The sequence below is a fragment of the Alternaria hordeiaustralica genome (assembly GCF_023758085.1).
Source record: "Alternaria hordeiaustralica strain BMP 2776 chromosome Unknown scaffold_1, whole genome shotgun sequence".
Classification (NCBI taxonomy): Eukaryota; Fungi; Ascomycota; class Dothideomycetes; order Pleosporales; family Pleosporaceae; genus Alternaria; species Alternaria hordeiaustralica.
In genome coordinates, this window is record NW_026056773.1 from 4,159,156 (window position 1) to 4,183,517 (window position 24,362).

General features: G+C 53.5%; 9 protein-coding genes and 1 non-coding gene across 10 annotated transcripts; 6 read left to right on the forward strand and 4 right to left on the reverse strand.

Annotated features, from left to right (window-relative positions):
* Nucleotides 1–4,175: 4,175 nt before the first annotated feature.
* J4E84_001335 (uncharacterized protein) lies at nt 4,176–5,340 on the forward strand (the record flags this gene model as incomplete). Its single annotated transcript, XM_049383968.1, has 2 exons — nt 4,176–5,268; nt 5,327–5,340. The coding sequence occupies 2 exons, from the start codon at nt 4,176–4,178 to the stop codon at nt 5,338–5,340; spliced, it is 1,107 nt and encodes a 368-aa protein (XP_049249486.1).
* Nucleotides 5,341–6,950: 1,610 nt separating this feature from the next.
* Nucleotides 6,951–7,940, reverse strand: J4E84_001336 (uncharacterized protein; the record flags this gene model as incomplete). Its single annotated transcript, XM_049383969.1, has 1 exon — nt 6,951–7,940. One exon carries the CDS (start codon nt 7,938–7,940, stop codon nt 6,951–6,953), a length of 990 nt encoding a protein of 329 aa, XP_049249487.1.
* Nucleotides 7,941–8,592: 652 nt separating this feature from the next.
* Nucleotides 8,593–9,627, reverse strand: J4E84_001337 (uncharacterized protein; the record flags this gene model as incomplete). Its single annotated transcript, XM_049383970.1, has 1 exon — nt 8,593–9,627. One exon carries the CDS (start codon nt 9,625–9,627, stop codon nt 8,593–8,595), a length of 1,035 nt encoding a protein of 344 aa, XP_049249488.1.
* A 317-nt stretch (nt 9,628–9,944) lies between these two features.
* J4E84_001338 (uncharacterized protein) lies at nt 9,945–11,439 on the forward strand (the record flags this gene model as incomplete). Its single annotated transcript, XM_049383971.1, has 2 exons — nt 9,945–10,322; nt 10,369–11,439. The coding sequence occupies 2 exons, from the start codon at nt 9,945–9,947 to the stop codon at nt 11,437–11,439; spliced, it is 1,449 nt and encodes a 482-aa protein (XP_049249489.1).
* Nucleotides 11,440–12,000: 561 nt separating this feature from the next.
* On the forward strand, nt 12,001–14,198 carry J4E84_001339 (uncharacterized protein; the record flags this gene model as incomplete). Its single annotated transcript, XM_049383972.1, has 5 exons — nt 12,001–12,572; nt 12,621–12,851; nt 12,898–13,224; nt 13,276–13,416; nt 13,466–14,198. 5 exons carry the CDS (start codon nt 12,001–12,003, stop codon nt 14,196–14,198), a joined length of 2,004 nt encoding a protein of 667 aa, XP_049249490.1.
* Nucleotides 14,199–15,378: 1,180 nt separating this feature from the next.
* J4E84_001340 lies at nt 15,379–15,465 on the reverse strand. Its single transcript has one exon. It is a non-coding gene; the product is annotated as a tRNA-Phe (tRNA).
* Nucleotides 15,466–15,751: 286 nt separating this feature from the next.
* Nucleotides 15,752–16,639, forward strand: J4E84_001341 (uncharacterized protein; the record flags this gene model as incomplete). Its single annotated transcript, XM_049383973.1, has 1 exon — nt 15,752–16,639. One exon carries the CDS (start codon nt 15,752–15,754, stop codon nt 16,637–16,639), a length of 888 nt encoding a protein of 295 aa, XP_049249491.1.
* A 548-nt stretch (nt 16,640–17,187) lies between these two features.
* On the forward strand, nt 17,188–17,751 carry J4E84_001342 (uncharacterized protein; the record flags this gene model as incomplete). The annotated part of the gene is made up of 1 exon (XM_049383974.1): nt 17,188–17,751. One exon carries the CDS (start codon nt 17,188–17,190, stop codon nt 17,749–17,751), a length of 564 nt encoding a protein of 187 aa, XP_049249492.1.
* A 1,277-nt stretch (nt 17,752–19,028) lies between these two features.
* On the reverse strand, nt 19,029–19,957 carry J4E84_001343 (uncharacterized protein; the record flags this gene model as incomplete). Its single annotated transcript, XM_049383975.1, has 2 exons — nt 19,029–19,581; nt 19,632–19,957. The coding sequence occupies 2 exons, from the start codon at nt 19,955–19,957 to the stop codon at nt 19,029–19,031; spliced, it is 879 nt and encodes a 292-aa protein (XP_049249493.1).
* A 435-nt stretch (nt 19,958–20,392) lies between these two features.
* Nucleotides 20,393–23,988, forward strand: J4E84_001344 (uncharacterized protein; the record flags this gene model as incomplete). The annotated part of the gene is made up of 3 exons (XM_049383976.1): nt 20,393–20,420; nt 21,372–22,001; nt 22,466–23,988. 3 exons carry the CDS (start codon nt 20,393–20,395, stop codon nt 23,986–23,988), a joined length of 2,181 nt encoding a protein of 726 aa, XP_049249494.1.
* Between the last annotated feature and the right edge of the window lie 374 nt (nt 23,989–24,362).

Genomic DNA, 24,362 nt, shown 5'->3' on the forward strand with positions numbered 1-24,362 from the left:
ACCAATGACACATTACTACTAGGAGCTTAGCGTCAGCTTCCTTCACTACGTGGTCAGTGGGTTCTATCAGCGTTCTATCACAGAATTGCTATGATACATCTTGTCTGGTAGTTCAGCAGTACTTCTGCTTCCCTCGACGTTCAGGCCCACCTGATCGGCGTTCACCTATCGGACGCGTCGGGAACTATCCCGAGGTTAGCTCTGCCCGCTGCCGCTACCATCTAGCGCCGGGGCTGATACTCAGCCCCCGAGCTCCGGATCGCGACAATTCTTCTACTCTATCTAAGAGCGTCTGCAAGTCGACCGGTCATTCCGCTTCCGGATACCGTATTCTGTAGAAGGAGCAGGAGCAAGTGCCACTCAATGGTAGTCGTAAAATGCAGGTCCCAGGCGCGAACGGTCACGCGAAGTGAGAGAGACTAACGTATACTGACGGCAGGCTCAAGGTCTGAGGTGCCTGCGATGCGCATAGCTTGGCACGTTTATGAGCAAGCCAATAACAAGACGCCGGCTGTGTCAACGCATGTACGCACTTCCCGCTGACAGCTCGCGACAGGAACATAAGAGTTAAGCGGGCCCGTCCTGATTCTGCCTTGCTCGTCTCGCGCTATCACCAGCCTTCTTCCCATTTCACCCCGGACGCCATTGACCGGAGTTGAAGGCTACCACCACCGGATCTACGATAAGCCGCACGACACGGAAAAGTTGAAACAAGATTACTGGGCGATCGCGCGACCAAGCCGTGCGAAAGGACCGTAAGAGGAGGGACGTTGACCGCAAAGATGGGGATAGTGGACAGCAAAAGCAACTCGCCAACAATAGATCACCAATGGAATTTAGAGCGCATAGCATTTGGAGAGACTGAGGACGAGGCTTTGTTGCAAGAACTTCTTGAAAGTAACCACGTGAGACCGGACGAACGAGATGAAAGATACTATCCAGGCCGAACCTTGCTATCGATCGCCACAAGCCGTGCATCCGCAGCTATCGTGAAGATATTCCTGGCTAGCGACAAGGTAGATCCGGATTCGCGTGATGCGAAGGGACGCACGCCTTTGTCGCATGCCGCAGGCGAGACGCGTGGAGCGATTGTGAAAATCCTTCTCGAAAGCGACAGAGTGGATCCAGACTCTCGAGATGATGAAGGTCGAACGCCCTTGTCGTACGCTGTGGAAGAGAAGTACAATACGATCGCCGCAGAACGTGAAGCAATTGTAAGTATGCTTCTCGAGAGCGACAGGGTGGATCTTGACTCTCAAGATAACAAAGGTCGAACGCCTCTGTCGTACGCTGTGGGTTTGAAGGGCGATGTTATCTTTGAAAAGCTTCTTTCGAGTAACAGGGTAGATCCAGACTCTCGAGATAAAAGCGGTCGAACGCCTCTGTCGTATGCTGCGGGTGGGAGGTGCAATACGATCGTGAGAATGTTGCTTGACTCGAAAAACGTTGATCCAGACTCAAGGGATACAAGTGGCTGTACCCCACTATCACGGGCTGCACAAAGCGGGTGGGCTGCAAGAAACAGCCCCCAGGATAACACGATACCGCTGGCTTTACTGGAAACTGGCAAGGTGAATCCTGCCTCTCAAGACAAGCACGGCTACACAGCTCTCTGGTGGGCTATTGGGGGTAGATGCGAAGAACTCGTTACACTGTTACTTGAAACAGGGCAAGTGGATGTAGAGGCAAAGGAAAGGTCGACCGGCCGATCTCCGCTGTCCCATGCGGCAAGAGTCGGGAACGGATCAACTGTGAAGGCGTTACTAGGTACAAGTAACGTGGACGTGAACTCGAAAGACAATTGGGGTATCACGCCGCTCATGTGGGCAGTCGAGCGCGAGGCTCACCATATTGTGGACTTGCTTCTCGGCGATCGGAGGCTCCTCGAGCGCTCGACAGAACACAGCGGTCTTGAGATTGATGCTCAATATCTCACGTACTGGCAAAACGTATGCAACCAAGAGCATGGCAAGGACTGTCAATCATCACCGATCGAGCACCGATTGCCCCACCATATTCCTGATTGGGTCATTGACACGACAGAAGGTTATATAGTACCCGGTTGTACTGTCTCAAGATACATAGCTTTGAGCTATGTATGGATCGCCCCGAATGCGAGTACCGACACGTCCACAGCGGAGAGACTGATGCTAACACAGGAAACTCTAACCCAATTTCAAGAGCCGGGGTATCTGCAAGGGCAAACACTCGCTCGTCTTCCCTATGCCGTGAAAGACGCGATTGTTCTTGTGAAGAAGTACGGGGAAAGATACCTGTGGGTTGATTGCCTGTGCATTGTACAGGATAGTGAGAGAACGCGCGATCAGGTCGACAACATGGGTGAAATATACGCTGGCGCGTACCTGACTATAATTGCTGCGACCACCGCGGGACATCTGAATACCTGGAAATCTACAAGACGTCGTGGCCGTGGCCTGGACACTACTACCCGACTTTACGAAAAGCTTTTGAAGACCAAGTGGGCCACTCGTGGGTGGACCTTTCAGGAACAGATGCTCTCTAAGAGAGTTATCATCTTCCTTGACAGAGAGGTATTCTGGGATTGCCAGAGATGCGTTTGGAATAGGGAAGACCTCACCCCAAAATCTGCTCCGAATACTACGTTTACCCGACCCTACTATGAGACTGCTCGGCGAATTCCCACCATGTCTCAGCCAGATCTAGACATGTACATCGAGATGATTAGCTTGTACAACAGTCGCGATCTGACCTATCCGCAGGACGCGCTACCGGCGATATCTGGTGTGTTAAGTACACTTGGGCACACTTTCGTTTCTGGTTTCGTCAGCGGCCTTCCTTGTGCATTCCTAGACCTCGCGCTACTATGGCAACCTTATAGTACAGCAATTCGTAGAGTGGCCAAAGAAGGAGGCACTGTCGCACCAAGAAGAAGTCTACCATCATGGTCATGGTGCGGATGGCAATGCCCAGTGGACCCTCACAACCTCCGTTTGAGGTTCGACTACTTTGAGAAAGATTATCTCGGGGAAACCACCAGCCCTATTCCATCGACCTGGCAAACACACCGACTTGTGCAGTGGTATGCTTTGTCCGAAGATATGCAGCACACGTCGCGCATTGACGAATCTGATTGTCTATCTATGCGCGAAGAACTTACTCCCGATAAGAACGCTGTAACCCCTGGCACACAACCATCTTGTCATCAGGGCGAACTTGAATCATCAAGAGAACGCCAAGATGCTGGATCCGTAGATGCAAACACGACTTCGAGCTCGCACCGTTTGGCAGCATCTTCCCCTCGCGCTTCACGCTCTGTATTGCAACTTCGAAAAGATTGGCCATTCCTCTCATTCGAAACAAGTACGGCTTCACTCCGTGTCAAAACTATCCTCAAAAAGGCCCACTCCCCTGATATGTTGTATATGGGCCCCTCGGTATTCAAACTTGATCAATTTGCCCGTGAGCCATGTCTTTCAGAGATATGCTATATCATATGCCTGGAGGATGAACGAGGGAATCAAGCAGGCGTACTACGTCATATGAATCGTGACCGAGTCGATCCCGGCGACGTGATTGAGCTGATGGCTTTGTCCACAGGGACTATACGGTCGGAACACCTCCGGAACGTTGGAGGAGATGGCGGACCTCTGTTCAAGCAGATGATGAAATCAGATACTGATGAGATATGTACTTCTGAATATCTGGGTAAGTAGCATGTCAAGCCTTGCAACGCTAACAAAACCCCCATAAATTTGATCTACATGATCTGGGGCTAACCCTCGTAGAACTGCAGAAAGAAGTGAAGAAATACGGCAAAGAAAGCGAATCTGGCTGGGAATACCACTTCTACAATGTTCTTTGGATCGAACGCAAGGGCGAGATCGTGTATCGGAAGGCAGCTGGGCGTGTACCACAAGTTATCTGGGAAGCAAATTGCACGAAGCCTGCAAAGATCATTCTTGGCTGATACTCCGCAAGAGCAGCGACAACAACTGTCCTTGACATATATCAGACTTCAGTCGCACTCTATATGTTTATAAACTCAGTATGATACACAATGAGTCATTTCGCGCTAATCGGCCAAGCATCGGTCCTACCCAGATATAAAGGTGAACGTCCAAGATCGAAAGGATCCAACATGCATATAGTCAATTCCAAGTTCGACTTATTCCAACACTCGCAGCCTCCAAAGAATGATAGTAGACATCCTCCACGACATCCGCATCTGGACGCTATTTGCCCTCCTCAGCGGCGTCTACATTTACATCCAAAACCACCGGCGCCGCCCACCCTTCCCCGTGATAAACACGCACGCAAACGATTTCCTCGGCCGAAAAGCCAACCAAGACTACGCCACCAATGCCTCCGCCCTAATAACCACCGGCCTCACCGCCCACCCTGCTAACCCCTTCGCCCTCGCCCTCCCCAACGCCTACAAAGTTATCCTCCCAGCTTCCCTATCCAACTTCGTCAAATCGAATCGAGACTTGGATCACAGGGAGTTGGTGTGTCAAGACTTCTACGCAGGGTATCCCGGTTTCGAAGCCCAGGATGTGTTGCACGCGTCTGGGGATATGTTGCTGGACATCATCAAGGCGAAACTAGGGCAGAATGACAGTATTATGCCTGTTCTGAGCGAGAAGTTGGATAGTGCATTGCGCGTGCACTGGGGTGAAGAGAGGGAGTGGCGGATGCTGAACTGGCATGCTGACACAACGGTCATAATCGCGCGCGCTGCTTCGTCAGTGTTCGTTGGACCGGAGAAGTGTGAGGACGAGGAGTGGTTGAAGCTCGTGCAGGAATACGTCATGGCATATTTCTCTGCGGTGGACGAGTTGCATGCGTATCCAGCATGGTTACGACGCATTATTCAGCGATTCTTCTCACCCAATGCATCTGCATGCCGGAGACATGTCGCCCGCGCGAGGCAGATCATGACAGACGTCCTCGCGGATAGGAAACGCCAGGTTGAAGAAGCGAAAGCAGAAGGTAGAGACATACCCGTTTGGAACGATGCACTTGCGTGGACACAGGCTGCTCCAGGAGGCAAAGAAGCGGAGGCGGGCGATTTGCAGTTATCGCTTGCGATGGCGGCCATGTTCACTACGAGCGAGCTGTTCAGACAGGTTCTGATCGATGTGGCATCGCATCCGGACGTTATCGCGCCGTTGCGCGAGGAATCACAGCAGCAGATTGCGAAGCACGGCATCTCGGTCGCTGCGACGAATGGAATGGTGTTGATGGACAGTGTCTTGAAAGAGAGTCAGAGGAGGAGTGCGGCCGCAGGTATGTATTCCCCTCCTTTTCTTCGTATCTCCATACGACTCTCTGCATGATATGATAGGAAAGAAGAGCTAATCTGTCGATCAGTCGCCCTGGAACGCGTCGCTTTGAAAGACGTCAAACTCCCAACCGGGCATACACTCCCTAAAGGCACACACATAATGGTCGACTCCACCTCGCTCTTTTCTCCTACGCACTACCCTGACCCCGACTCTTTCGTTGCAGACCGCTTCCTCCGAAAGCGCGAAGCGGGCGATAAGTTTAGCCAGTTCGTGCAATCAGGTCCTGATTACAGCGTTTTTGGAAGTGGGAGACATATTTGTCCAGGGAGGTTTTTCGCAGGGAATGAATTGAAGATGGCGATGGCGCATGTGCTGGATAAGTATGATATCAGAGTGAAGGAGGGTTATGTGTCGAAGTCATTGGAGATGGGGGTCTACAAGATTGTAGATCCGATGATGCAGTTTGAGGTTAGGAGGAAGGGAAGAGATGAATGTGTATTATAGGAAGTCATTTTTGGCTGTTACTTTGCACGATCAGCGAGCCATTGTCAACTTCCGAGGTCCACGCCACCATGCGCATGACAGACTAGGTGGCTATAAAGTCTCCAACGCAAACCTTCCCTCCACTACTTCTTCATTACACACCACTGCATTCTCCAAAAAGACCTTTGGGAGAATGTATGTTGAGTGCTCTGTCCAAAATTTACTCGTCAACAAGCGCATTGCTAGCATGCATCGACTCCCACCAAAACAAAAATCACGATGGTCATGGATATGATCGCGCGGAGCAAGAGAGCTTGCACTTAACGTACATTAAGGTTGACCACACTGGAGAAGGACAAACGAAATCTTGATGAAGGAAGACTATGGGAGGACGTCCAAAACTCGACTGTGCACCTTCGATGTGTCCGTCGTGCAGCGCCATCCAAGCCATGGGACAGCGAGCTCGGCTTTCAGTTGCCAGGCATATAAATTCCCCTCTTCTCGCAGCTCTCTTTCTCCTCAACACCACACTACTTCCTTCGTTTTGCCAGAATTGCAACAACCTGCATGCATGACTGCGGCTCATGGGTCTCCAAAACTATCAAGCCTATTGGAATGTCTCTTCCGCGTCTCGTTTCAAAACCCATACCTCGGGACAAACACTTCAAAAACCATAGCCGATTTTGTGATGAGAGACATCAAAAACGATCGAATGAACTGTACATGGAGTAGAAGACTCGAGCTTTCTCCACGGCACAATCTCAAATCCTAGGAGTGGACTTTCTATGTAGATCGCTAGCGCATCGGTCGTCGTGCACATATACAATCTTCGTCACACACACTCTGCTACGGTGCATCCTCTTGCTACATTTCGCCCTCTTTCCTCCAAAAAATCCTAGCCAGACGTTCGATGACTGGCCTTCGCGTTCAAAAACCAACACGCAAGCCAGGTATGTTGTGGCGCCGTTCGTACGCCCTGATTCTTCGATAAAACTTACTCAGCCATATCCATGTGTGTACCCGTCGCGCTGGCGCTAAGTTCACAACTATCAACAGCGGTTCAATGATGCACCAAAAGAAACACCGGAGGAATTCATGCGTCTTTCCAAAAAAGCAAAACCAAGGCTCCCAAACAACAATAGATAAAGACCCATAATATACACGCTTTTCGTAAATGCAACACACGCCGTGATCATCATGCTATGATACAATCCTCTCCACTTCGATCCGCCTCCCCGCGCCATCAACTCTATTACCCAACTCCGCATACATATCCCAAAGATACTTTCGATGCAGGAAGACTTCTCCTTGCATCTGTACGTCATCGCTCGCATTTTCCATCGCAAGGCCGATCTTCAGATTTACATAGGCTGGTATAGCGGCTAGTAGTTCCCGAAAGAAGGCCTTATGGACGAAGGGGGTGGTGGACCATTCATGGAATTCTGGATGCGACCATTCGTAGTACCGGGGATGGAGCGTGGGGACGATCCGGAGGAATTGTAAAGAGGGAAGTGCAGAGAAGAAAGAAGCCCAGTCGACGTAGCGGTTCATTCGTATAGCGTCTTTCAGCTGGAGCTCAACTTGCAGTCGTTTGACGCGTGATAGGTCCCAACCGTGTGGGATGTCGTAGGTTGGAACGGGGAGTTTGTTGAGGGAGATGGCAAACCAGTTGTTGGTGTACATGCAGTCTGTTGCTTCGCCAGCTAGTCTTTGAGACGCACGGAGGAGTTCCAAGTGCAAGAGTGGTTCTGTTTCGGCTGTTCGGGGACATACTGGGCGTTTTCCTGTCGAGAGTCGCCGTTGGTTCAGTCGTTCTCGTGACTTGAGTGCGGCCAGGCGTTTCTTCCGGTCATTGAGTATGGTCGTTGCGTCGAGGATGGGTAGAGAGCGCGATGTCTTGCGCACGACGAGGTGTGAGTAGACTTCATCCCTGATTTCCTGCGGTAGTTCGAAGAAGCGGAAGGGCCTGCCGTTGGTGATGCGTTGCGTCACCACTGCGTTGGATACGCGACGAGGCCTCCGGGGCGGTATCGTTCTCGGGCGCCGTTCATGCTGTACCCCGTGAAGCGCGCGACTGAGCTCGGCGTCTTTCTTCGAGATATCCCCAGACTCCAGGCCCTTGAGGATGAGTAAACTTGGTAGTAGCTCCTCCAGCATGGAACCTCCCCGACGACGTTGTGGTGCGGCCATCACAGACCAATTGCATAATACAATCTGCTCCTATCAGCCACATGTTGGCGACCATTTTGTTTATGAAGTCGCCTGGACAGGGAAATTGCCTTCATCTTACACTACTGTCAAAATTGCACCAACATGTGGGACCCTGGCTCCCGCGCTGCAGGTCCTGCAGGATCGGAGGTTGCAGGGTGATACCGTGTCGTCGAGGTGTTCGCACCATGTTCAGTACGGCCCTGGTTACCGAGTGACGGGGTCGCAGGATTGTGGTGGAGAGGAGGAGCCGGGCGCGGAGATTGTGGTCCAAGCCGCTGAATCACGACAAGCAATGCGGGAAAGAAGCGGCATCGTCAGCTTTTATTCTGCCAAAACTGTCAGCTATTCTGTCAGCCGTTCCAATATTTGAGATGGTAGCTGCAGTTATTAGGGCGAGTATCGAAGAAACAATAGCAGAAGAAGTAATTGTATTACCGTAGAGTACGGTATAGCGAGGCTATGATGTGTCTTAACAGAGGTATTATAGCTTAGTGTTTCAGCCCAAGAAGATATTGCGCATGGCGGAACGCTTAAGCGAAAGCACTAGAATAGAGAAGGCATTCCCAGGACCTTGGTACGTTCATGCGATCGGTGGTGGGTGATTATCTTGGTGCGTTGCTTCTGGAGGCTACTAGCCGTCTACGCCTACTTTGGCGTGGCGGAAATATTTCATGCCAACCCAGGCCACGACAACCCACACCCAGCTTGTGACTGCCGTGCAAACGATCAATGCGGGATAGTAGCCCGTAATGGGCAGGGTTGCGTCGTCTTCCAAATCGGGTGGAGCATACGGCGTCTCGCCCACGTCCCAAGCCCAGCTCCAGATTCCGAGGCAAGAGCCCATGCCGACGACGAAAACAATCCACGTTGCTATGAGCACGACCCAGCCCCACCACTCCGTCTCGCTGTAATCCCACTCGTCATCGGGGTCAGCCTCGGCAGGTGTCAGGACTGCCGAGATGGAAGTGCGTCGGTTGCTCCGAGTTGAACGGCGGTGTGCAAGAGATGTCGCAGAGCCCTGGTTGGCACCACTGAAGGAGAAGTCATTGCCGGCGGGAGAGGGGCGGTAGAAGGACATGGTGTCGTCTTCGTCGGTAGTCGAGGCGTAAGGCGCGACCGGGCTCGTCATGGGTGATGCAAGTAGTGAAGGAGCAGGCCGTTCAGGACCATCGGGTGGGGTGTAAATAAGCGCGGGTGACGACGGGGACAAACGGGCAGCGGGTAGCCATCCACTGTCGGACGAAGAGTTGAGGGGCGCGTTCTCGTAGCTGAAGCGGCCTGGAGCCGAGCCTTCGTCCGAGGGGTCTAAGCTTGTGGTGGTGGTGATTGTGGGTGTTTTGGCCTTGCGCAGAGAGCTGCTCCGTTCACGCATCTTGGCCATGGCGGCTTTCCTAAGGGATCCCTTTCGCTGCCTCCCTTGGCTCTGGCGGAGGGCAGTCGCGATGGAGGACGCCCTCTTCGCACCTTCCGCATCCTGATCGTGCTCCTCGTCGTTGCCTAGTTGTGTCGACGGCGCCTTCCCCATGGCATCCATGGAGGACCTGAGAAAGGCGCCCAGTATGCCTCCCGACTTGCTGCGCCTATGGCTAGACGCGCCGTCTGCCTCGTGCTTCACATCCGCTCCCTCAGCACGACCCTCACTGCGCGCACCGTTTCCGTCTGGCATGGTTCCCACGTGCGTCAACAGCCATGGAGGACCGAGGTGGTGAATCAAGTGTCATGTTTCGGAGCCAGACCGTCAACGTCAGCGTCATGTTGCGCTCTAGGGTACCAAGGGTAGCGTTCCCTTGCATGCGGGCTAGTCGGGGCCGGATTGGTCGATTCACCGAGTATGGGCCGCCGCATACAGAAGGCCTCCCTCAATTTCCCCTCCACCTCCCGTCCGGGGTTCAACTGCGCTGGTTATCTCGTTAAGCCTGGATTGCGCTGTCGCTAACCGTCACTCATTACCGTCACTCATTTACCACCGTCATGGCCTCGAAAATGCCGCTGCCAGCTCCACCACGGACCCCAACGCCGCCTCCTGACGAGAACGCGCCCCAGCCCGTAGGACTAGGATTCCGAAGCGATCTGGCTATGGGCGATATGGGGCCTAACAACAATGCGCTGCTGTCGCCCATGTCGGCTACGTTTCCCTCGAAGCAGTATGCGACTCTCGGGCCCAGTGACTCAGTTTCGCAGCGGGCGTCGCCGGCGACTCTGTATACACCCGCGAGCGCGACCTTTCCACAGACACCCGCGAGTGCTGCCAGTGGAACCATGGATCTCGACGCGCCCTCTATGAGCGGGTCCGAGAACCCCAATCCCTTCAACTTCCAGTCTATCGCCTACCAGCCTGGTCGACCCCAAACAAAGGCCAATGTGCGTTCTTCTATATAACCCGACGCGCTTATACTAACTTTCGCAGGATATCGGCCGACGACGAGGACACAAGTACAAGCACAGTAGTGTATCGCATCAGATCTTCCTAGAACCCGCACCGCGCGCCCCGCTCCAGCTCCCCGCCTCGCTCCCGATCCCGACCTTCAAAGAGTATCGCTCGTCCATGTCCAAGGATCAGAAGTTGAGGCTGGCATGGTGTTTCTGCCATTTGGTAGTCGCTGGTCTCGTACAGTGGGGCGCGCACGAATCCCTGGCTCTCACAGTGTTGTCGCGACTGATCTTCTACGATGCGCTCGGCGCATTCCTGTGTGTGGCCGTTGACGTTGGATCCAACTTCGAGGTATGGAAGCGATCAAGCATACGACACCCGTTTGGCTTTGAGCGTCTGGAGGTTATTGCAGGACTAGGCATGTCTGTTGGGCTACTGTTCATGGGACTGGACCTCATATCGCATGGGTTGACGCACGCGCTCGAGAACAGTGGAGGACACGAGGCCCATCATGCAGACACGCATGAACGAGTATCGCCTGGCAGCATTGATCTTGCTGCCTTGTGTGGCATTGTCTCGACACTCGTCTCGGCAATCCTGCTGAAGAACCATGCGCGCATCGGCAAGGTCATGAGGCTGAGCGCCATCGCTAACCTACCCTCTGTGCTGAGCAACCCTTCGCATTTTCTGACATTGTCGTGCTCGACACTGCTCCTTTTACTGCCATTGCTGAGCATTCAGATGTACGTGTGGCTTGATCGGACCCTTTCATTTTCAGTAGCGTTCTCCATGGTAGCGCTGGGGTGGATTCAGGGATGGACGCTGGGGAAGATGCTGCTCATGTCCTACTCGGGGCCCGGCGTTTCGGACATTATGTACGACCTCGAGACGGACCCAGCTATCAGGGCGGTCGAAGAGGCAAAGTTCTGGCAGGTACACTACGGCCTCTGCCAGGCGAACCTCAAACTACGAGTGCGGAATTTGGAAGAAATTGGGCGCCTGCGCGATCGCATTGGCAGTATGGTGCGGAACCGCTTGGGCGGCGGATACGGGAGCGGCGGGCACAGATGGGAAATTTCGACCCAAATTACACTCGAGAAGGACTGAGGACGCTGGGCGCCGTTGCATATCCGCGATTAGATTCTGCAATAAATCTTCGAACCCCTGTGGCGGGATCATCTCACTAAGACTCAACCGCAGCCCGAACGTTGCCCCAAAAAGCAGTGCGACGCCAGAAGTTGGTCGACTACGAACATACTTTTGCGGCAGCGCAACGCTGCATGATAGCAGTGCACCCGCTGGTTCCGATGGCAGGTTTGCTGCGGAAAAACGACATCATCTGCGCGTGTGAGACAGCTGGCATCGACGCCTGACGACGGCCCCTGGGCCGACTAAAAGCCTTAGCGAGAGCCCTGCCGACGCTTTCGATCAACAGGCACCCAGTGCGCGCACACCGCTGGCGGCTTGCCCCGTGCGACTGGCCGACTTTGGTCTGATCCGGCTTGGGCTGCCTGCAGGTGCTTGCTGTTCGCTCGTCACGCCCACCGCAACTCTCCACACACCCGTTCGCTTTTGTGCGTCGCCTGCACAGCGTCCTGAAGTTTTGCGAGAGCGTGAATGAGCCTGTGACCTGCGCGGCTGGCAGAAGGCAGATAAAATACCGCCCGCATGCCCTGGCTGGGCATGGCGAGAGGACGCGATGACCGGGCCACACGACACCGTGACGACGGCGAATATCTCGACGAGCGAGAGCGGAGGCACCGGCGCCGCCACAAATCCCGCGACCACGACGACGAACCCACAGCTTCCACACGCGAAAGGAGAGAGCGCCGACGGGCAGAGGAGGCAAGGAGACAGGCCGAGGTCGACATTGAGGACATCCGGGCGCGCAGAGAGTCGTACTACTCACGCAACGAGGCTGAGAAGAGGCGCGACCGCGATCGCGTGGTATCAGACAGCAAACGCACACCGGCCAAGGAAAAGCCACGGAGCAGCCGTGAGAAGGAAGTGCGACGGGACAGCACGCGGAAGCCCAAGAGAGCAGTGATACCTGATGACCACGACGACTTCGTCTTTGGCCGCCCCAAGTCTATGGGTCACGTTGAGGAAGTCCCTGTGCGACGAGCATCTGGGCGCAAGCGAAGCGAGGAAGGCGGCTCTTCTAGCAGGACTGCCTACACTCCGCATTCAGGTTCTGGGTCTGCGTCAGTCCGCAGGGTCGAAGTTCCGCCATTGACCAGGTTAGTCCCGTCTCCACTTGTACACGTAGCTCAGCTAATGAGGGCCAGGAATTCATCTACACGCGAGCCAAAAGCACATACTTCGGCCAGAGAACGAGAGCCCAGGCCGACAGTACGACGCAGCAACACTGTCAAGTCGCCTCCCCCAACGCCACTCACCAGGACGCAGTCGGTCAAGGATGCTGCCCGTCGCAGCACCGGGGGCATCTTGTCAAGCTTCTTCTCCAAGGCGGCGCCTCCAGTTTCGCGAACGCCTTCGCGCAAGGCTGAAGAGAAAACGTTAGTATCCCCGTCACGTTACCCCTACAAAGCTAACCTCGATTAGGGTCGACTGTCTCGTGTGCATGAACGATGACCTACCCATCACCAAGACCGTCAAGCTCGCATGTGGCCATCGCATGTGCTACTCGTGCCTCAAGCGCCAATTCACCCTTTCCGTAAAGGACCCTGCTCACATGCCACCACGATGCTGCACCTCAGAGCACATCCCATTGAAGTATGCCGACCGTCTCTTCGATGACAAGTTCAAGGTCCAATGGAACCGGAAGTTCCAAGAGTACACGACTGCCAACCGCCTATACTGCCCCACGAAAGGGTGCGGCCAGTGGATCAAACCTTCCAAGATCAAGATGGACCCGACATACGGACGCAAGTATGCACGCTGCAGCACGTGCAACACCAAGGTCTGCGTACTCTGCAACAGCAAGTTCCACACGAAGCGCGAATGCCCCAAGGATGAGGAGACCAACCGCCTGGTAGAGATGGCCAAGGAGAAGGGCTGGCAGCGATGCTACAGCTGCAAGGCTGTAGTCGAGCTGAAGGAAGGTTGCAATCACATGACCTGGTACGTTCATTATATCACACTCACACAACACTATCTAACAACATCCCAGCCGCTGCACAGCACAATTCTGCATGGTCTGCGCCGCCCCATGGAAGACCTGCAGCTGCCCCTGGTTCAACTACCAACACATCCCCGACGGCGACCAGCTCAACGACATGCGCGTCCCCTACCCGCAACAAGCCCGCTACGCCGATGTTGAAGTCATCGAAATCCCCGACGAGCCCTCGCCACCCCTTGCCCGCCGACCCAGTGTCCGCACCCCACGCAACCGCAGCGAACGCGACCTCCCCCGACCCGAATCCCGCCGCCTGTCCGCTCACCTCCGCGACTCACTGCACCTCAACCCCACGCCCACCGTCTCTTCCATCCGCCGCACCGAGCCCGAGGTGCAAATGTACGGCGTCGGCAACGCAGGTGGCCACCACATGAACGACTCGTACGCCATCCGCTCCATGCCCGCCTCTGTTGCGCGCACCGCAGCCCGCACATCCACTCCACGCACGTCAACCCCACGTGGCGCCTTCTTTACCAGCAGCAGCACACGCCGTGCTGCGCCCGCCCCTGCCCCCGTTGCCGCCCCTCGCGTCCGACCCGCATCCACACCTGTCGTCACCTCATCCACTATGGCCGGTCTCTCTCGTGACGGCCGCAAGGTCGGCCAGAACCGTGTGGGCACCTGGCTCACTCACGTCCAAATCGACCCCGAAGCTACCAACACAGCTGCCCGGGATGTCGAGGTGGATGACTGGAGGTGCGATGGTACCATGATTGGTATCGACTAGATCATATCGCATTCTATTGCACACATAACGACCGGCGTTTTTTTGCTTTCGATCTGGGTTTTACATCTCCTTCTTAGTCGTCACGCTTCCTCTTCTTCACTCAGCATCTATTTTCTGGGCTTTGCGTTTTTGGGATTTATACATCGGATTGTTTTTCTCTCTCTCTCGGTTATTGGGTTGGTCATTTTGAGCTTTGGGAATGTTTAGAGTTACCCTTCTCCCTCCTTTTTATCTTTCGCGGGCGAAATACCGCGAAAGGTTCTTTTTCTTTTGTGTGTATTAGTCGTGTTGATTAGCGGTTTTTGGATAGCATTTAGCCGGCAAGATACCCACCCTTTACGCCCTCGTTTAATCAGTTATTTTATTGTGTTAATGCTATTGTACACCTTTTTGTTCAACTTCAAAAGTGTTTGAGATTGTCTTGCTATGGGCGATGTAATGTGATGTAGTTTAGCGGGAGTTGGGGAAAGGTCAAAAAGTTGTTTGTCGTAGAGTACAGTAATGGTATTGCTATCCACGTCATCCTTTTGCTACAAATCATCTGACAGTGTTTACACCAGTCTTATTTCAAAGGCTGTACGGTTGAGTGATAACAGGCCCACTGTAGCGCAGTGATTTGAAACACTTCCATCAAATTCTTTCTAAACATGTTTGATAATTTAGACATCGTGTTTGAATATCAGCCCAACTATGTGTGCGGAGCCAAGACAACCATGAGGCTACCTAAATCTACGCCTCACACCAAGAAGTGACTGAGAAGTTCTGCAGCCTACACTAGGGTCAAACGTGCAGGTTAGGAAACATAGCGAGTATCCATCTTCTTCCTCGATTGGAGTGCCTACGCCATCGCCCCTCAACTCCCCATCCTAATCGTAACCACCTCCCCGAGCAAGTAAGCCAAAGGAGATCCTGAGATCCACCTCGTCATCGTGAGGCGTATGCATCGTACGTGGCACCAGCGCAATGGCTGTCACATTCGCTTGTCCTCTCGCTTGATATGTACAAAAAAAAATGAGGCACTGAGCAGAGAGGGGTAACGGACCTACTCTTCCCAGCCCCCCTTCAACCCTGTACCCTGATCGTCTACTGAGCGGTGAAGCCCGTTGGAAAGTGCAAAAGAATGACAGAAATGGCAAAAAGAATGGTTCGAATAGTCTTGAGCAGGCTCAAGCACGGTGATTGTCCCCTTCGTGGATCGAACACGATACCTCCAGATTTAGTGACTGATGACTTCAGTCTGGCGCTCTCCCAATTGAGCTAAGGAGACGGTTTCTTGATGGAAGTCTGCTACACTGCAACAAATATATCGCGGCGAATTGTACTTCTCCAAGAGCTTCGATCGAACAGGATTGGAAAATGGAACTTCGTAACATTTCTCTGCCGTGTGTGGAGTTAATGTCGTTGACTAAGAAGGATGACGGTTAGTGTACCGAGGCGCACCCATCGCAAGTCCACCAGCTCCACAGCATCACCCCAACATCTTTCCGCGCAAGAGCTCCCACACCACCACAACGCCGTCGCGCTCGTTCCCACCCCACTCCAACTCTTCCAAAATGCAACCCTCACCCCTCGCAAACCCATTGGCAACCGTCGCCCAGCTCGAAACCTCCGGCTCGCAACTCGATGGCATCCCACCCACGCTCGAAGACTCCATCCGCTTCGCGGGCGCGCGCCTCACGCAAGCCGCCGGCATACTCCTCCGCCTCCCACAAGAAGTAATCGCGCAAGCCATCGTAATCTTCATGCGTTTCTGGCTCGGCCCCGAAGGCGGCAGTCTCGCTGAATTCGGCGCGGAGCAAGTCTCAGCCGCGTCGCTGTACCTTACCACGAAGCTCTCTGCGTACCCAAAGTCTGCGCGCAGTCTTGTGAACGTATACGCGTATCTCGATTCGCTGCCGGTGACGTACTTCGATAGCGAGGATTTGAAGCGAACGGGCGAAGACGCAAAGGGATACTACGTCAGCGAGGGCACATACGAGCGCCGCCGCGCAACGCTGTTTACAACCGAACAACGCATCCTGCGTACCCTCGGCTTCAACACGCACGTCCAACTCCCCTACACACTATGCATTACATACATGCAAGCCCTCGACATCTTCAGCCACCCACGCGCCTCCGAACTCGCGAAACGCGCAATCGCGCATCTCAATACCGCGCTCTTGAGTCCGCAGTGCCTTTACCTGACGCACCAGCCGCATGAGTTGGCGACGGCGGGGATTTATCTTGCGGCGAGGGAGACGGGGATTAAGATGCCCGAGTGTGAGTGGTGGGAGGTGTTTGATACGGATAGAGAGGTACTGGGTTTCCTGTGCGTGGGACTATTGAGTTTGGAGGGGTGGGTGAGGAGTGAGAGGGAGAGGTGGGAGGGAGGGAAGGTGCCGATAAGTGTTGAGGGGGTGGAAGCGGAGGTTAGGAGGATGCGAGAGGAGAAAGAAGCTTGAAAGACGCGATACCGTTTGCTCTCACCTTGGACCTCACGGAATACCTATCATGAACACTAAGGACCTCGCATAAGTCCTTTACACGACTCTCGAAGATGCGCGACGAATCTCGGAAATCACACACTGTTCGCGATGTTGCGCAAACTTCTGGAGAACACACCATATCTTCACGATGTTTCTCGTATGCAAACAACGTGAGGATTTGAAGAGCAAGGCGACCGTACGGAGTAATTCGATATATTCCCGCTACTACCGTCGACTAACACCCACATCAAATCGACATGGCATTGAGAGAAACACCACTTCAGAAGGTCGTGATGCCGTTTGAAGATTTTCTGAAATGGAGTAGTGACCGCGATATTGAAGTGCGATATGATCGGTTCGTGAACGACAATGGGTATGAGCAGCGCATCACCCGTCTACCGTCAAGCTCGGGCAGTCAACAAAAAGGGTCTTCACATACGGAAACTGGAAAGCACCGAAGTGCGCCTGCACGGCTGGAAAGAACACATGAGGGTTATAGCATCGAGAGAACCCCGTACATCATTATGGATGCCCCACTCGACAGCGTTAACGACCATGACGCTGTTCTTGGCCCTCGCAGTAACCCCGTGAGACTGAGTCGCAAAGCTGCTGTGAAGCGCAACAGCACGAAAGAGAGAAGGACCGAGACTGAGAGACACGACAGTACGATGCAGAGCACCCATGTCCGCGCGAAGACTTCTTCCAACGTTCCAGTTATACGAATCACTGCGAGTACGCCTCCCATTTTACGCCGCTTTAGCTTCGATGAAACACCCGGTGAGCTCTTGTTTAATATCGGCAAGCTCTCCGACTCGCCTGATTTCGAAGATGTTCCGCTCAGCCCGGTGGCGTGTCCAGAGATGGGACACCACACATCACCGTCCCTAGGGACAGACCAGCACGTACGGGAGCCGACCGATCCGTCTCAACAGCAGATACCTGTTCAGACATACTCAAGCCATGAAGCGACCGGGGAGGAGCGAGAGGAAAGCATGGAAAATCAGAAGGTGGGGAGAGAGCAACGCCGTGTTCCGACGACCTTCGATCAGATACTAGGAGAGAAGAGAATTCCTACCGCACTGTTGTAGTTGTGTAGAAGAAGATCGAACATCAAAGCTCAATCATCTGGCTATGGCAAACACCATCTCGCCGACAGCCGAACACATGCCTTCAAGATGAGCAATACGCTGTACATCGACACGTGCTTGAATCCAAACGCAACTTCACAACGCAATCGCTTGCTACAATGTACATCTTCACCTCATTTTTCCACATTACTCTCGCAACAGCTGGGTGAGACTGTTCTCTTCTCGAAGTAAGCCATTGTGGTACTAACACAATGTATTGTGTCTCTGCCCCATACCTTCACTCTGCATCAGCATACTCCCAGTTGTAACGCATACTACTATCTAGACCTCATATTAATAGATCACTAATACCCTACTATCTACTCCTCTTCAGATAGAGCAATAGCTCACCACCCATAGACACAGCCATGCCACGCGCCCTAGTCGCCCTACCAACAGGAACCCAAGCATCATGGCTCGACCTCCTCCTCCCCTCTTCCTCCCCACCCAAGCCAAAGCGCCAACCCCGCGCAACACCCCAAATGCTGCTCCGCATCTCCGCTCTCCACCACTCCCTCACCATCATAAAACACTCCCTCATAACCCGCACACACATGCACAACCTCTACCGCACCCTCGGCGCCTACTGCATTACCTGCACACCCATCTCTACGCGCGGCCGCTGCGGTCCCACATGCCCCCTTCTCCGTCCCTATACTTCCAGCTGTGCGTTTTACGGCGCGGTGGAAGCGGATAGGGGGTGGGTGAGGCGGTTGGTTGCTGATAAGGCGAAGTATAGGGAGATTGTTGGCGATATGACAACTAGGGGTACGGCGGTTTATGCGGCTACGGTTGCAAGGTGGGAGAGGGTGGTACGGGGGCTGAGGGAGGGGTGTGAGGTGCCGAGTGAGAGGTGGGAGAAGGAGGGGTGGCCTAGTGGGAGGGGGAATGAAGGGGAGGGGGTGGTGGTGTTTAGAGAGGGGTGGAGGTTTGAGAGGGCTTGGAGAAGGGGGGTGATGGTGGGTGGGGGTGGGGGTGTGGCGCCTGAGGTGAGGTGTTTGGTTTTGAGGGGGGTTAAGAGGAAGTTTGAGGAGTACGGTGAAGGAGATGGTGGAAAGGAGAAGCATGAATTGTTGGAGGGTAGTAGGAAACGTGTTAAGCGTGTGTAGCAGTGTACCTTTGGTGAGCTGGGTATAAGTAAGTTTTCTGGTAGAGTTCTGCAAAAGCTACATTGCTGATGGTACAGTCTCATTGACTCAATGACACATACATCTGACTCCAGCAGTCCAACTTGTTCCTCAGAAGTGCGCGATAGCCTTGGTGTTCTTTCGATGCTCCCGAAGCAGAACCACAAGCTCGTTGTCATCAGGGAGGCGCCTCATCAATGCTCTTGCTGGCGTCCCGAACGAGTCGCCTTTGTCGGGGTCGGCACCATGCTCCAATAGCCATTTAGCCGTCTCGTATCGCTTCCGGCGGAGAGCACAGTGTAGTGATGTGCCTTCACGTCCGCAACACTCGTCTGGTATAGGTGGTCCACTGTCCATACCGTGGATGTCGAGGCCTAGCTCTCCGACGAGATACTCAAGCATTGAAATTCTGTTGTCGCTTATACTACCCGCTGCACGGTGGAGCGGTGTAGAGTTGGATAGCACAGCACCATGAGCGAGCAATAGAGCGAATATCTCTGGGCTACAGTGTACGGCTGCGCTATTGAGTGTGTGGCCACAGTTGGATATGGGACGCATATTCACCGCTGGCGCTGTTATCTTCTTCGGTGGCCCGAGGTTGGGGTTCGCTCCTAGTTTAAGAAGTAGTCGAATGCTCGGTTCGTCGTTTTCTTGAACAACGAATCTATTCCTAATAAGCTAATTGATGAAGTTGCAGTTGCCGTGCAGACTTACAGGAGGAGAGTAGCACCGCGGGCTACGCTGGTATTGACGTCGTAACCAGACTCTATCAACCACTTCACCGTTGCGTGGGATCTGGATGCAAGATGCACTGTGCGCGTATCCCATTTGGCACCTACTCCAAGCAGCTGGCTGGCTAAGGCGAGATGTCCGCGCTCAACAGCTCGGTTGAGGCCATATGTCAACATCCCAAGCTCGCGATCCGGTGCCAGTTCTAAGGCAATGGCCGCGTCATTATCCTCGCACGACTGCAGAAAGACTGGGTAGTATGAGTCGGTTTCCGAGTTCTTGGTAATAGCACGTGCGGCATGCGGCGGCATGGTGAAATCGGGTGGTGGTGCACAGTGTGCCCAGGTGAGGAACGAAGCGGGGTGAGATCAAGCGACAGTTTCGATTGCTCGCTCATTCGCGATCGCGATATAAATACATCTGACTGGCCCCCCGTAGGATTGCCGTCTTCATGCGGCGTATGTGGTGTAGTGTTTCAGATACTACTTAAAAACGATGGATGGCCATCTGGGGTCGCCATGGGGTTAGCGCCGGACTCGTGGTCGTCCGTGCGGCCTGCAAGTGGTAGTCGCACTCATCCTCGTCACCTTCGAATCGCTTCCTTCTGTTCAACATCGACATCTCCCTCTCCTAACTCTACCACTCCATCTAGTGGATTCGCATTCGAAGTACACCTGGCATTCCGCTGGCACAGCAACGTCAGACAAGTCACAAACATGGTGAATTGCATCGTCAAATCAGCCCCCATGGCCATCAGCGTCTGGTCTCGACAGAGTATGACGCTACGCCACGGGCCAAAACCTCTTCGGGGACCAAACATCCGTCTCTTTCTTTGCTTGGATTCGCTAGCCGATCTGACAACATCGCTCCTTCGCAACACCGCTGCTGCGCGGCGCAGAAATGGACAGCGAGACGCAAGGCAGGATACGTGTCCTTAGTCCCGAGTTTAGAACATCAACAAAAATCCTCTGCAAGAGCTTCGGACATGTAGAAAATCACTACATGGAGGGTATGCAAGATTATCTAAATTGGACTGTAGGTGGATGAAAGCGCAAGCACGCTGACCATCCAGATGACACATAAAGCTGAACAAAGATCATGATTCTAGGAGCTTTCAAAGTACTCTCCCCATCGTTCCATTCTTCCTGTATCATTACGTCGTCATGAAACCCCTACACCGCGGTAATGCATTTGCTTTACTTTTCTCCCATTCGGCATTCATCGAGGCACAGATCAGTACGGGTACCGGAAGCAGCAGCGTGATCTTCCAGAGTGAGGCCCCATTCCCGGTGCCGGCCAACAGCACAAGTACCCCTATCGTCAAACCTTCCACTCCACTCAATGGACCACATACGACGGCTTCCTCGAGCCTTCCCTTCACTAGTCTCTCTTTGGCAACGCAGACGAACGATACCGTCGTGGATACCAGCACAATTGCATCTTTGTCGAAGGCCTCAACAGGAGGACTTACTACCTCTTCCCAACCTTCCGGCCCCCCTTCAGTCTCGTCTATCACTTCGTCTTACACTCCATCCCCAGTCTCGTCGAGTACCGCCACATTTCCACCAGCGGTGTCCAGTGCTAGCAATCTAACGACTATACCAAGTTCCGCTACGGGAGTTACAACCAGTGGTGGGACAAGCCTCTATTCAACCGTACAGCCTACTGTAGTCAGTTCAGCGTCCAACACTGCCTCAACAATACTCGCAACATCAGATAGTCCAGTGCTTCCTCCCGGAATCACCATTCCTCCTTTGCCAGTTACTACCTTGGTACCCACTGGAACCGAAGTCCAGTCGAGTGCGTCGGATCTATCCGTAGCCATCTTGGGCGTTTTTCCTATTCTCCAAAACTGGATAGAAGATCCTGTCGCTCATGTCGCCGAGGTGACAGACGAGCTGGACAATATCATACCCGACGCAGTTGGCTTCCTGGCCAAGCTACCAAAGCCAACAGACGGAGTTGAGCCATGTGGGTCTGGAAAACGCCGAAGAAGCGAACGAGATCATGAATTGCACGATGTTCTCAGTGAACGCGATTTACTCGGCGGGTTGTTCAAGACAGCATTCTCGCTCGTCAACTGTGTCATCAACACTACCAACAAGGTGAAGGATGCAGTTATCGGCGGAACGACAGCCGCAGTGGATACTGTCAAGGGCTTACAAGATGACCTCAAGCCGTTGCTCGATGCTCTCAACGAAGTGATTCCAGACGAAGCCTCCGAGTCATCTGAGACTGAAGAACCTACGCAGACTTCCTCCTCTACATGCACTCTAACGACCGTTAGCAACTGCAACATTGCATGTACAGCGACTGCAACTACGACCAAAGGAGGGCCAAACAAGCGGGCGCAAGGTGATGTCTGCACCACAGTCTGCGGTGCACCTATCACCAAATGCGATGTTACTGGTTCCACTTCTTCATCCACAGTTACGTCCACAACAACGGCTACTCGACAGAAATGCGCCCCCGACTGCGACAACTGTAGTGGGAAGGTGCGAAGACTGGCGACTAGCGTGCCTGCACCGACCGAATTTCCCACAGCTTTGGAAAGCATTGCTACTTCATCAACCTCGACCATCGCTGTATCGCACTTGCGCAAGCCTCAGTTGAGTGCGGAAGGGCTTGCACCAGTGGAAACCGGTCACCCTACTAATCATATCTCGAAGCGAAGTCTTTCGAGCCCGTATGGGCCTGGAAAAAACGGTATGTGGCTTGTTTAATAGCTGGTTGTATCATCTTAAAGCTATCGGAAGCTACTGCCATGCATCGCCCATATGTAATACTCAGCTTCCACTGACGTCGACTAACTCTATTAGGTGATGTTGGGGCATGGCTCCTTGATCAGATCAACAACAGTCTTAACCCTTACGGCTCTCTTGAACAGGGCCGAGGAACGACTGGGCTGACGTTCCCACTGGAAGATACAGCGGACGATTGGCACCTGGTCAACCTATGGGGTTGCACATCCGTCGTGGTCATCTCCCGAAAACGCATGTTTCTTACCCACATCTGGGAAAAACCTTCCATGGAACAGCCACAGCTTTTCCAAAGTGATGTATTGGATGTTCTCCGAAATGGTAGTCCGGAGTTTTCCCACCCCCTTACAGTTTTCACTGTGCCCGGCGAAGGCTTCGAAAACATTGCAGAAAACAAAGTACGTGCGTTCATCATTACGCCGTATAGAGATTTTGCTATCAACCCGGCCAGTGACGACATTAACTATCCATACGAAGTAGACAAGATCAAAAATCTGTTAAACAACATCCTTGGACGGAATGACGCACTAATCATACCCTACTCTCCGGCTGAGGAAAATAATCGGGATGATCTGACCCCGAAAGGCAAGCTTTACATTCAATATGACCCCGTGACAGCCGCTCGCGTACCAGCAGAAGGCGGTTGCAATCAGCAGCAAGTTGCGGCGATAGAGCTTTGGTTTGAGGATGCTCCCACCTACCGTTATAGAGACACATGGCAGCCATTCCCAGATCAGGTTGTGCAGGCAAAGAAACGGTCCGTCGCATCCAGTGGTAAAGACCTGCGCTTACTCAGAGGAAGAGAGGTGACGGATGCGGACGAAGCAGAGTGGAAAGAGTACGAGGCTTTGATGAAACGTCAAGATGGCGACACTTGTGCTCGACCTAGCAACAGCTTGTCGGTATCCTCGGTATCACCCATCCCATCACCAGCTTCGACCGTACCTACTCCGTCCACCTTCCAGACAACGATCAGGCCGTCATTGAGCGACTCAACCGGCGGAAGCTCAAGCCCAAGCCCATCGCCCTCGTCGATAGCCACATCACCATCGTCACAGTCTTCCATGACGTCGGCAACTCCGTCTCTTACTTGGGCACCGGCCCAACCTAGCACGACGAAAACACCTTCAGCAGTGCCTAAGCCATCCCCTGCATCGCAACCTCCGCCACCACCTCAAACCGAGCCTCCAACGAAGGCATTATCGGTGATCTTCAGGAACACAAAAGGCAGTGACGAAGACTACAACAACTGGACCTTCTTCGAGATCAAACCGAACATGCAGGCGGACGGCTGCAGCGTTCCCGTACTCAACGACGTCTCGCGGCAATGGTCGGATCCCTCTGCACTATCAACTCCACCGTGGCCGCACGGCACTTTCACAATGCCTCTATTTGGGGAAGAGGACTGCGAGTACCAGAGCGACGGAACTAATCCGGGTGTGCTCCATTGTCCTAGTATGGGATTAGGGAAGACTGTGGGATGTAAGAAGGCTGATGAGAAAGACAACCCTGATGATATCACAGATTGTCAATATCCGGGTCTAGAGAGGAAGATTCATATTGTTGTTTATTGTCAGTGGTAGGATAGCCCATTCTTGGGACTACGAGTCTTTTGTGCACATGCCGGCGATTGTCGCTCCAGTAGTGATGGCTCGCTGCTCGCTCCGTGTTGTCGCAAGCCATTGGCATGTATTCGGCTACTGCAAAAGAGAAGCTTGAGATGCAATGCGCCTCTCCGTCACCATAACAGGCTCCAATGTCCCACAAACAAGGTCTTATCTACACTAAACAGCGGCTGAAGTGCAGTATTATGTGAATGGCTGGTGTTTGAGAGGCTAGCTGATCGTCGCTGCGGCACTGCAGATGTGGTTATGCGAGCCTCCTGTGACGTGCGTTGCGGCTGGAAGCTTAGCACTTGAGGAAACCATGACGTCAACAACGACCTTGGACTTATTGC